The 12,440-nt window shown below is 44.1% G+C and overlaps 1 protein-coding gene across 1 annotated transcript in view; it reads left to right on the top strand.

The window, feature by feature from the left end:
* Positions 1-12,440, top strand: part of LOC147668122 (ubiquitin carboxyl-terminal hydrolase 22-like) — a 71,203-nt gene that overhangs the window by 23,090 nt on the left and 35,673 nt on the right. The window contains exons 4-5 of the mRNA XM_086948768.1: positions 4,207-4,298; positions 7,425-7,487. Of these exons, the coding sequence (XP_086804894.1) occupies positions 4,207-4,298; positions 7,425-7,487 (155 nt within the window). The remainder of the gene's footprint in view (positions 1-4,206; positions 4,299-7,424; positions 7,488-12,440) is intronic.

The raw sequence follows: 12,440 nt of genomic DNA, 5'->3' as shown, positions 1-12,440 counted from the left end.
ACCAGCCACCTAGTGTTTTGACTGAGAAGTCATCAAAATCTACTCGGGACTGACTCGAGATTTTATGAGTCTCCCTGGACCTAATCATGTACTCCTCAATGGTGAGTCCAAAGCCCTCAAGCAGGGTATCCTTCGGGAGGTAATAGGACTGAGCATCTACGTCATTAACACCTTTAATGCTACAGCAATTCATCCCGGATGCTGACCTCCCTTGAATCCCATTGTTCATGACGAGCTCAGCTCGTCATGAGCACACGAGCAGTGTACTGCATGACGAGCTAAGCATGGAAGGGGTTATGTGTCAGGAGTCTATCCCTGCATTTTCCTGAGAACAGACCCCAGAGTAGAAAGCCCCATTACTTTTGGCTGAATATTGTCATCTTACAAGCACTCTCAAAGTCTGTAAACCATTTGGTGAAATCCTCACCTTCTACATATTTTAGACATTACCTTTGAGGAGTTTAGGGTCAAAAGCGTAATCTTTCTCCCTATTTAAAATCCTGCTGCCTCTAAAGATACACCCTAGGCCCAACTCAGCCATTCATTTTTCTATGGCCAAAATGATGGTCTCAGGGCTACTCTAATAGCATGTTTCTGAAGATCTGGGTCTTCGCCTTCTACTTCTCCTGGAGTTACTTCCAGTAGGGGTGCGGTCTAGGGCAATCTGACGAATCCTAATCATCCTCCTCCTCACTGACCGCTACATCCCCTGTAAGGTGTTCTCTCATTGCCAGGCCTCTCATGTTTGGCAAGCAACTCCTAGAGTTGTTTCCTAGTGAGTCAGGTACAACTGCAACTTCATATTATTTACAGAGTTTCTTCAGTTGTCCTAACTGAAGGTTCTTGTTGGGGGCCAGATTGAGTTCCTGGCTAGTACCCTCTGAATCAGACTGTTTTTTTTAGAAAAACTGTTGTTGACCTTATTAAAACTTTCAAAGAACTTTCTGAGACTTTTAGGCATAACTATTTGTATATTTTTTAAATTCTAAAAAGTTGGGACTGGGGGACTTAACACAAGGCCGCAACAGTTATTTTTAAACAATTTAGAAAAAACTTCTAATTCAACCCAAAAACATATTTTCTTAGATAAAGAGAATTTTTTTATTCCTTCGTGCAATCACTAATTAGCAGAGTGGTCCAGCAAATTTCAAGTCTGGTATCAAACCGCTACACCACCATTGTAGGAAGATGGCTCTTTATATAGTATACACAGGGAGATGATGGACGGAGTACTGAAACTTTTCAGACACTTACCCCGGTCACAGATCTGGGTTGAATCCATCATTGTTTTTTATCTCACTTTGCCACCCTAGTTTGGACCCAGCTATATGCCCATCAGACTGAACTGCCAGGCCAGGTCCTCCCTGGACCAGAAACAAGCATCCTGGAACTGGTTTCGGGGTAGCACACCTCATCAGCCAGGCTAGTTTCTGGTCCAGGGTGGACCTGGCTTGGCAGTTCGAGCTGGAATATTCATTCCCATGAGGCACAGGGTCAAGACTGATTTGCACATGGCTTGGCCCAATCTGGGGTGGCAAAATGAGCTAAACAACAATGATGGATTCAACCCAGATCTGTGACTGGGGCTTCAGTTTCAGCACTCCGTCCATCATCTCCTTGTGTTTGCTTTGTTCAGCTTAAGTTGGCAGGGTATGCCCAGACAGGGTTCCTTGCTCACTTTGCCACTGAATTCAAGCTCGCCTGGCTGATGAGTGTTACCCTGAAACCAGTTCCAGGATGCTTGTTTCTGGTCTAGGGAGGACCTGGCTTTGCAGTTCGGGCTGGACTGTTCCCATGAGGCACAGGGTCAAGACTGATTTGCATATATCTGGGTCTAAACTGGGGTGGCAAAGTGAGCTAAAGATCGATGATGGATTCAACCCAGATAGTATGCCAAAAAGAGGTATGCTGTGTAAAGAGTCCAGGTGTCCCTTATGAGTGGACAGAGTATTGTCTAGCAATGCCCAATGTGCTCTATCTTGGATAGTGTGGTCGAGCAGCCTTAGGCTTGTGTGTGTGTGTGTGTGTGTATATAATCTTTCAAGAACTTCGTAATCATTTAAGTACTTTCTCATAAGACTTCAAAAAAAAGTTTTAGCAAGGTTTCCCACAGTGCATTTTTACGCGCCATGCCTTCATGTGGGAGAAATAATATTCACTGCACACATATACTTGCAGTGCGCTTCAGTGGGACCCCTTTCTGCCATGAGGTGGTAGAGAGACCAGGACCAGAGTACCACCAGCAGCTCGGTCTTATCTGCCCCAGTGAGTCTGGGTTATGAGGTGCTGGACGAGTTGGAAGCTTTGTGAGCTACCCAACAAATGAAGGTGGGGTGGCCACCTGAAAATAGGCTGCAAAGGGGGGCTTGGGGTCAAGTCCAGGAGCTCCCAACAGGGCGCTCCGGTCGTGAGGATCCTGGGAAAATGTGGAAACAGTATGTTTACTTAGGCCTGGGCAGCTCGGTGCAGGCAGTTTGTAGTTAGCATCAAGGTGCTCAACGTCATCATTCAGGGCCAGCAAGGGAGACGAAAACGAAGACAGCTGGGCCACTCTGTTCTGGCCTCTGTGGTGCTGATGTTCCTGGACAGTGATGTCCATGAAGTTTGAACTAGTCTAAAGAAGCTCTGATCGAGTCAAGAATCCAGTACCCCAGGTTTGGTGCCGGAGGGCTTGTGGACGTCCTAGCGTCTTAAGACTTAGCAAGAAGAAGTATCTAACCTACACAAACCTCTGCCAGGAGGAGCTCCTCTTCAATTACTACTTTTTCATTCCTTGTGAAACAACACCACAAGATCTATGCAACAGTCCAACATGTGGCTGCCTGCAAACTGCTGATTTACTCTAATAGTAACCAGTACCTTGAAAGCAATTCAATGTAGACTACCTTTCCAAAGAAATGAAGATAATAACATACTGTTCATAGCATGTGTGACTGTAGATACACCTGCTATGCATACTCCTGTAATCTAGTGTTGGGCTTGAGTGTTGTAAGTTATTTTTTTTTTCCAAGAAGTTTTTCGGGTCACAAGGGTCTGTGGAAACTCCACTGTCCATAGATGCGCCTAGTCACCAGCTCCATTTGATTGTTTATTCACCATCTTGTTAGGATGTGATCCAGTGTGCTCCCGGTCTCGAGATTCTCGTTTCGGTCTCAAATGTGCTGTCTCTTCAGCATGCTTTTGAACGTGTGGCACCAGTTCTATACTTGAGCCCATCGAAAAGTGACTTGGCCTTTTGGCAACCCATTATGCTCTGACCGCCCTTCAGATAATGAAGACGCTCCCCAAGTGATGGAATGGACCACTTCAAGATATGGCACTTTTCTAAATATCCCTGTGCCTACCCCCACGCCATCTACTACTTGTGCCTCTTGCCAGTACATGAGAGGCGCTGGAACTGCTGCTTGGTTTTTCACAGTAAAAAGACCTTACTCCTGCGCCGAAACTGACTGTCGGCACACCACTGAATGAATCAGTCCTCTTCAGAAACACCAGACATTTCCACCGAGTCTGATCCCCGGAGTGCTGAGTCTCAAGAGCTCCTGCCCCACCAGCCCAGCCCCGAATGCATCTACTCCGGCATTAGCAATGGCCATTGATAGGCTAAATAGCATTCAACAACCTGTATGTGCATGGCATTGTGTGGTTGGTTTCTGCATTTGGTTCTTAACTTCTCTAGAGTGAAATGGCAATAAACTCTGTCACTGACCACATGAATTTAAGTTAATATAGCTACTGAAAAGGATCCTCTAAATTACCAACGACAACCACATGTTTTCTAAAGATTTTTTAATATTGTATACCATGAATCTTGAGGGTTTACAAAAAGATCTCTATGCATAATAATTCAAAACATGTTATATATAAACACTCCGATTTTATTGTTTCCTATAACGAACCCCATCATTTGTGTAGCTTGTATTAGCTTGAAATTGTCTGCACCAGTCTCCAGCACCCCACTAGTAACTATTTTGAAAAGTGCATTTAATTAGGCATTGTGATGCAATTCAGAAATGTAACCTGTATATACCAGTGTTTACTGTAAAATAGTCTGTAATTAGCACGCTGACTGATATACATATGTAATTTTGCAACATAAGTAATAGAAAATTAAACGACAAAAGGGGCATTTTAAGGGGAGATTTTAAGTTTTGCTCTCAACTTGTACTATTCATTTCACAATATAAATACATATTTTGTCTTCAGCGGTTTGAACACTCGGCCAAACTGAGGCGAAAAATCACTACATACGTCTCTTTTCCTCTGGAATTGGACATGACACCGTTTATGGCCTCCAGGTAAGAACGAAGTAGAAATAAAATGCACCGCTGCTGTTTTTATGTTTGTATGTGTATATATATATATACATTTATATTCTGAACTCCGTTCCCAAATCCGCTTTTCAGCAAGAAAGGATGCAGTATCAAAAGTTGTGCTTAAGCTGTTTTATTTCGCCCGCATATATATGTATGTATGTGTGTGTGTGTATGTATATATATATATATATATATATATATATATATATATATATATATATATATATATATATATATGTGTGTATATATCTTATTGGGATTCAAATGACCATATTTGTTGTATCTAATCGTTTTTTTTCTGGATCTCTTAAAGGAAGTAACCTCCTTAGTTAAAGTTCTGTCTCTGATTTGAATGTATATAAAATGGCAAGCAGAGGGATTAGTTTGACACAAAACGATATTGTTCTTGTTTGTAGATTCTATGTGGCATTACCATCATGTGTCAGTGTCCTTCCCTTTTTTTCCCAAAAATATAACTGCTCTCTTCATGTTCTTATGTTAACATATCTTTCATAGTACTAATTGTGTTGCCGTGTACTGTGAATAATAGTTTGAAGATTCTGCAGCGTTGACTTTTTTACAAATCTGCATGTTTTAAAATATTCTCCGTTAAGTGAAATCTGTCATCCTTGAAATGACTAGCAGTATTCACGTTTTGTAAGCCATTAACATTACCCAAAACATATTGCATCTCTTGAGTGCAAAGCACAGCAGCTCTTTCTATATTATTTTTCTGCAAGCTGGTCTGTTTCACTGTAAACTTAATTTTCAGTTTCATTCAAGCATACATCTCAGTATTTACCGTCGCAAAGAGTGTGTTTCTAGTTGGAAAGGTTTATTTTTGTTTGGAAACCCTGGTTCTCCTGATTGAAGCCTTTGAATCTTTCATGAATTCCCCTTTGCATTTCTCGCATTTTTAAGGCACTTTGCTGGTTCTGTTCTTGTTGACAATGAATGGGTGTTAATTACTCACACTGTTGTTTGTGCTGCATGTCCCGCATGTTGTGTGTGCATGTGTATTGCACTGGGTTTCCCATCAGGGTATACCTTGAGTTAGCGTTTTTTTTTGTGTGTGTGTGGGGGGGGGGGGGCGTCTTGTCTCTGCTGATTTTATGAGCAACTGAATCCCATTGGATTGTGACAATGAAGACGTGTGTACCAGGCTTTTCTAGAAATTTCTTTGTTGAATCCATATTGATAAACTGCTAGAATGTAGTTATGTGATGGTCCTGGTGGCTTCAACTAGTTCTGAGGCACATGGTTCCCAGAGTTGCTTTGCATGTTGATGCATCCTCGCTTTCAGACATGAGCAACCCGTCCTCTGCTGAGCTGGGAAACGGGCAGGATTCGGTCTCAAAATCCACCTTCTCACAACCACTTTAGGCTAATACAGTCCTAGATTTTCGGTGTTCTTGCCTATCCAGGGAATGTGTGGAAGGTCTACCCAACTCCACCAAATGCTCTACTTACACTATATATGAATTGAAATTTGAATTAATTTGAAAATTTGAAGACATTCTGTGACTGGTGCTCGTAGAAGAATATGGATGTGCTACTCAGCAAAGCTAATGAACTGTTACCACATCTGTTGAGCATGGTAAGGACTATAACGTACATCCTCAAGAGCACTTTGTGGTAGTGTTTTGCTACAAGAAGATTCCTGGCTATTGCACCCTAATCCTTCAACCTGTGATTTGAGACTCTCTAAAAGTTTGCTGTGGATGCTTACTCCATTTAGGAGCCAGGTGCTGTGGTTAAAGCTTAGTGGTGCTGGTGTGTCAGAAGTCAAAGCTTTTGGAGCCAATTCATGACTCTGATCTCATTGGAAGGCAACCTACCTGGCTGCCACCTCCTGGTACGATGATAAGAGATTCAGTTATTCTCCAACTACATTTATCGATCAGAATTCACCATGGCAAAGCAACAGTGAAGGTAAACTGGAGTTCATACCGATGGTAGTGTCACCTTCATCAGACTCCGGCTGTGTCATCCTTACCTGTCTGTTTCCGTTCGAAAAATAGTACAACGTAGGCTGCATGTCACTCAATTGCATACTGACAACCAGTAAAGTCAGGTCTACAATTTTTTCGTTAGTGGCCTTCAGACTGCAGTAGCCAAGGCCTACACATCCTTTTGTCCCATACACTGGACCAAGTTTGCCTACCATAAGGCAGGCAGGCGTTTCAATCAGAAGGGTCACCTTGGCCAGCATGCTACCGCTGGACATCTACAAGGCAATGACATGGAAATACTCATGGATGTTCACCCAGCATTGCTGATTGGATGGTGAGCCGAAGACCAATGCTATATATTGGGGCAAACTGTGCCGATAAACCAATTTTGTTGGTCCTGCAACTCTTCACATGTCTTTCAAGAACCTTTTATTTGGCATTTTATTAAATAAAATACCCGAATCTATAGAAGATCCAGTGTTGAAAAGGATAATCAGCTTGCCTCATAAGGTAGCTCTAGCTTTGATATTTTTTATAGATTCCCAATTGTCTCTCCTAGCCTTACCAACTCCGTGTTTCATTTGATTTGGACTTGATGCTGTAAATTTTGAGTGTTGCTCAGAATTTGATGTGGAGAAGGTGCTAAGAGGTAACGCAACAGGGCAACGAGTTATGGGTGAAAAAGAATTGACCTTCTCTAGTCCTTGCCTAAAGGCCTAAAATGTTCCTTTTTTCAGAATGATTCCATTACCATCTTCACATGGGGGGATTATTCAAATGGCCCAGGATTGTTTGAGAATATTGTGGAACCACCTTTACAGGCAAGTAACTTATTATTCTACTTTACTTTTTATGTTTGTGTTAGAGTTTCTGTTCAGTTGGTTCTGATGGACCCACTGTCAATTTCCCACTGATTCACTATATCAGCCTGTGTTGTACAGAATAATAACTAGTGTTTCAAATGAGAAAATATACTTTTGAATACCAATGCCCTACAGATTGTTTACATACTTTCCATATAGCTTCTCCTTTTCATAAACTAACCTCCACAGAATTGAGGCCTTGTTGTAAACATGCTTTTAAAGAAATGGTTTGTCTGCGAACACGAGGAATGTTGTGGTATTTGTGTAACTGTCTGTATTCATATGTATTGCAGTAAAGAGAGCAGAATGAATGGGCAGTATCAACAGCCAACAGATAGTCTAAACAACGATAATAAGTAAGTTTTCTTGATTTTGTCCATAACTCATAACATACCAGTCCTTTAGGTTGTCTTGAGTTGATATTTACCATTGTACAGCCCAAGAATGTTGCTTTAATCTGCCTCCTGAAAATGTGGCTTTACATAATCTCCAGACTACTTTAAGCTGGTAGACATGTGCTTTATTAGCCAAAAGGTTGGAGTGCAGTGTTTTAACACGGATATATTTTAAAGAATGTTTGTCTTTTTTCTTGAATCCAGATTTTTAATGTCCATTTCACATAATTGTGTACTATTCAGCTTGAAATTCTGATATTGAAGACTGGCATTTTTCTGCAGTACAAGCAAGCACTGTTAAATTACTGCCACCCAAAGAAATAAATTGGTACATTTGTCAGACTGAATTTACCCTCTAGGAGTGCTCTTTTGGCACACACTTCCTTTCGAGAAATCGAAAGAAGGCAGCAGCCAATAAAGATTTCTACTGGCTATAGAATACAAAAATTAAAAGGTTGGCAGAAACACAGCCAGCTTTACAAAGAAGCAAACCTGCTTCGTAGCCTTTGAGCTAAAGACTGTCCTCCCCGACACAGCATCAGCCGTTCGCTTAATTTAGATTTCTGCCCTATGCAGTTAAGATCTGTCAACACTGCTCTGCTATTCTCCTTCATTTCTCTTTTTGTGGTCAATTTATATCTGTTATACGCAACATCAATTAACACCGGTCAGTGTTTCCTTTATTCACAGGCATTTGTGCATGACACTAATTTGTAGCAGTATGTTTCTCCACAGGGAACCTCAAATCTGTTCTGTTTGTGAACGGCCTCACACGTGGCAAAAAAGTCAGGAAAGGACCCACCTGGGGGGGCCCTACTGACTGGGTCTGTGCTCTCTTCTCCAAAACTGCTTTGAACTCTCCATATCCGAAATCCAGAAAATGGGGCCAAAATTGTTGATGGTATTATTCTCTCCTTTTTGGTTGACAAATTACAGATACGTCCTGAAAGCACAGGAGAGCACCAAATTGGTTGCTGTCAAGATGGAAGTTGAGATTGGAAGTGATGGTACTCCATGTCAAAGGATAGGACACAGTTCCATCTGATGTAGCAATACTCATTCATGTGTCGTGCCCTGTTAAAAAAAATTCAGACAAGGCACTGTACAAAAAGACACTGGCACGGCTGTGGTTTTTATTTTCCTGCTACATGGCAGGCGTTAATACTTGCACCTCAATTTTAAGAAGGGCAGTCAATCAGTACATTTGTAGAGCGCACAGCTCACACATGGGGGTCTCTAGGCGCTAGGGGGGCAGGGGTGCTGCTACTGCTCGAACAGCCAGGTCTTGAGTCTCCTGAAGGCCAGCAGGTCCTGGGTCTGTCGTAGGCAGATGGGGAGGTGTTCCAGGTTTTAGCAGCGAGGTGAGCGAATGATCTGCCGCCGGCGATTGCTCAACAGATATGGGGTTGGTGGCAATTTTTTACTGCCTATGCTTAGGCCTCCCAGCAAGATTTTTTCCAAAGTTCTCCATGTGAAAATCTCAGATTGGGGTATTGTTGTAGTGTGAACATCTAGATCCCAAATTAGCTTACAAAAATCCAGTTCCACTTTATGGTGGTTTCATTCATAGACATTTTTCCCATTGCCCAAACAGAGTTTTCTATTATTCTGCTGGTAAGTAGATCTGGGGATGAATTTTGACTTCAATAGACCCGTCCTACTATGCCATAAGAGCTTAATTGTCATACCCCAGCAACTATTAAGGTGATCCCAAGCTTATACCACTATTAACTGGGGTGTGGTACAATAGGGAAGGCAAGAACATGCCTAAGAAGACTGGCCATCTGACACACTTGTTGCACTCTCTCCAATTTGAGAAGATCCCCCATGCTATTTTAGATAATAACAATTCCCTAGAGGCAAAAATAGATGCAGTCTCCTCTGACTTGACCCTCCTCAGTGGATCATCGGAAACAAGCACACCACATGGATGATGCAGAATCCACAATGACGTCCAAGCACCCCACGGTGCAGGAACTACAACAGCTATGTGTCCTAGGGCGGAAGATGCGGAAGGATGCTTGAGATGCAACAATTGCCGCGGAGGGGCCCAGTACTGAACCCTTTGAGACATGGATGATGACAACTGTCCTCGCTAATAAAGTTCCAAAACTGTTCTCCGTAGATCAAGCACATCGCGTCCCAGGTAGGCAACTGCAGCCTGGAGGGCCGCTCTGGCCCCTCATTCCCTGCTTAGTTATCTATAGGGAAGCTCATACCACGGGCCACCAACGACACTGGTGCAACTGCCCTTGAACCCTGCACACTTGCCTCTGAGGTCTGTTGTGGCTTGTCTCAACTAGATGCCTGTCAGTCATGCAAGCTGGTGACAGCATGTTTGTCAATGTGCTCCATTCTACGGGCCTAACCCTCTTTGACTATGGGAAGCACTGGCCCTGCGCCACACATGCACTCCATTGTGGACTTGTTTGCTTTGTTCGTCTGCGTTTTTGTGTTTTTTAAAAAATTAGTTGGGGAACTTTGGACAGAGGTGCACAAGCCCCCAACCTTTATGGGAAATAGCAGGTTCGAGGCATGTGGGCTGCTGAATTCATATCTGTGCATAGATCGCCGCCTAATGTTGGGTCCGGATGATTGCACTTTGTTGTCCTGGAAAAGTCTTCGAAGTATCTCGAGATAGGTGACTCCTCCCCTGGACTACAGTGCGCATGGGCATCTTCTCCATCCTCAGATTGTTCCAAGCCTGATACTCCAAGCCCCGACCCCGAAGGACTCGGTGAGGCATCTCGGAGTCCGATGGGATCAACAGCTGTCACTTGGATGTCAGGTCTAATCAGTTTCTGCCGCTTGCTTCCCTAAAATTAAAACGCTAAAAAAAGTATCAATTATTTACCTAGTGCTAGCCGAAAGACCATTGTCCTTGCATTAATTATCTCGCATTGGGACTATGCGAACGGACTCTATTTGGGGTCTATCTGCTGGCCTTTGCCACAAACTTCAATTAGTCCAAAATGCAGCGGCTCGCCTGATTGGAGGTCTATCGCGAAGGCAGCGCATTTCACCTTATCTCCGTGAATTGCACTGGTTGCCCATGAGCAAAAGAATTGAATTCAAGGCCATGATTCTGGCCTACCGCTCTACTCAGGGCAATGGATCAGTCCATATCAGAACCATCCTTCGTCCCTACTGTAACCCCAGAGCTCTTCGCTCAAATTCCAAGCTTTTACTGACTATTCCCAGATTTAAAAAATCCCGTGCCAGAGGTAAAACATTTGAGCTAGGTGCCACTCAACGTTGGAACAAGTTGCCCTTTGGTCTGAGCATGATTAAAACGGAATATGAATTCCGTCGCGCTTTGAAATCCTACCTTTTTTGCCTGTAACTTTTCGGTCTGAGGGACCTTGTGGTCAATCATTTAGCGCCGGGACACCCCGTTGGGGTAGCTGCGCGCTCTATAAAAGACACAATAATAATAATAATTGTGTTTTTCCGCCATTGGGTTCGGATGTTACTCCTATACTCCAACTTCGGAATCGAAACAATACTTTTCTAAAGGCCAAAAGGCCTTCAACGATATTGTTCTCGCTCGGTACCTCTTGACTCTATCAAGCTTTCCATCTCGAAGCGGTCGTCGACGCGGGCCGTTGGGCCTTTTCGACGCCACGTGGGCCTGCTGTCGATGGAAAGGAGCCCGTTCAAAAGATGCCCACAATGCCACTCCAAGTTCCCGCATACTGACAAGCACTCAGAATGCAACAGGTGCCTTTCTCCAGACCGTAAGGAAGAAACCTGCCCAGCCTGCGCCCAGTTTTGGTCGAAGAAAACCATACAGAATCGACGGGCCGCAAGGCAAGAGATGCAGCGACAGGCACCGAAACCGGACAACATCTTCAATGATGACCAAGAACTTCCAGAAGCTCCAGATTCGGTCCTAGAGATCGTCACGGGCGAGGACTACTTGGACTCCGATGACGAGATCCACCAGGGCAAATCGTGAGTGCACTGCCCCGACACCAATTACCCAGTTACCGAAGGCTCCGGCCGAGGCATCGCCAAAAGGCCTTAGCCAAGGGTGTCGACCCGAAAGACCGTACAGCCTAAAGGCGTCGACCCAAATAAAACAGTCGACCCGAAAAAGGCCATGCAGGGTAAAGGCATCGACCCAAAGAAAACTGTCGACCCGAAAAAGGCCATCGAGCCGAAGGGTGCCGACCCCCAAAGAGGCCGTCAAGCCGAAGGACGCCGACCCCCAAAGAGGCCGTCGAGCCGAAGGATGCCAAGCCAAATTCGCCGACACAAAGAAAGACGTCGACCCAAAAAAGTCGAAAGTCACCGAAGAAGGTCGCCGACAGAAAGGGTGCCGTATCAAAGCCTGTAATCCGGCCGGAGAAGGCTATCGACCCAAAGACAAGTGCTCCCAAAACACCAGTCGATCCTAAAAAGACCATCGACTCGGCAAAGGACAGTCAACCAAAAAAGCCTGTCTAGCACAAGAAACGCGTCGAACCGAAAGACCCGGTCGACCCAAAAACACTCGTCGACCCGAGGAAAGGGCCCGAGCCAAAGAAAAGCACTAAGGCACCAAAAGTCGTCGAAGCAGGTGTTATCGACCCAAAAAAAGTGAGACACAACCAAGGACAGTAGAGGAAGAACTCTTCCATCCAGATCCAGAAGACGACCAGTCAAAAATATATATTAATCCTGATACTGGTAAAGTCACAATCCTGCACAGGAAGGAGAGGTCACTGGACACTGACTCTCATTCCCCTATTCCACTAAAGAAGAAGGACTTTGGGACCCTTCTATCCCATTATACCTACTACTCCTTTTGCTCCTTCTCACTATGGGGACAATGAGGGGAACACAGGGGAGGATCCACATCCTGATTATGATTATCCACACGATCCTGACCCACAAAATGAACATGAGGAGCCAACTGACCCTTATAACACC

The sequence above is a fragment of the Lissotriton vulgaris genome, unplaced genomic scaffold (assembly GCF_964263255.1).
Source record: "Lissotriton vulgaris unplaced genomic scaffold, aLisVul1.2 SCAFFOLD_776, whole genome shotgun sequence".
Lineage (NCBI taxonomy): Eukaryota > Metazoa > Chordata > Amphibia > Caudata > Salamandridae > Lissotriton > Lissotriton vulgaris.
The sequence above is the reverse complement of the archived record's forward strand: the minus strand, read 5'-3'. Positions and strand labels throughout refer to the sequence as shown.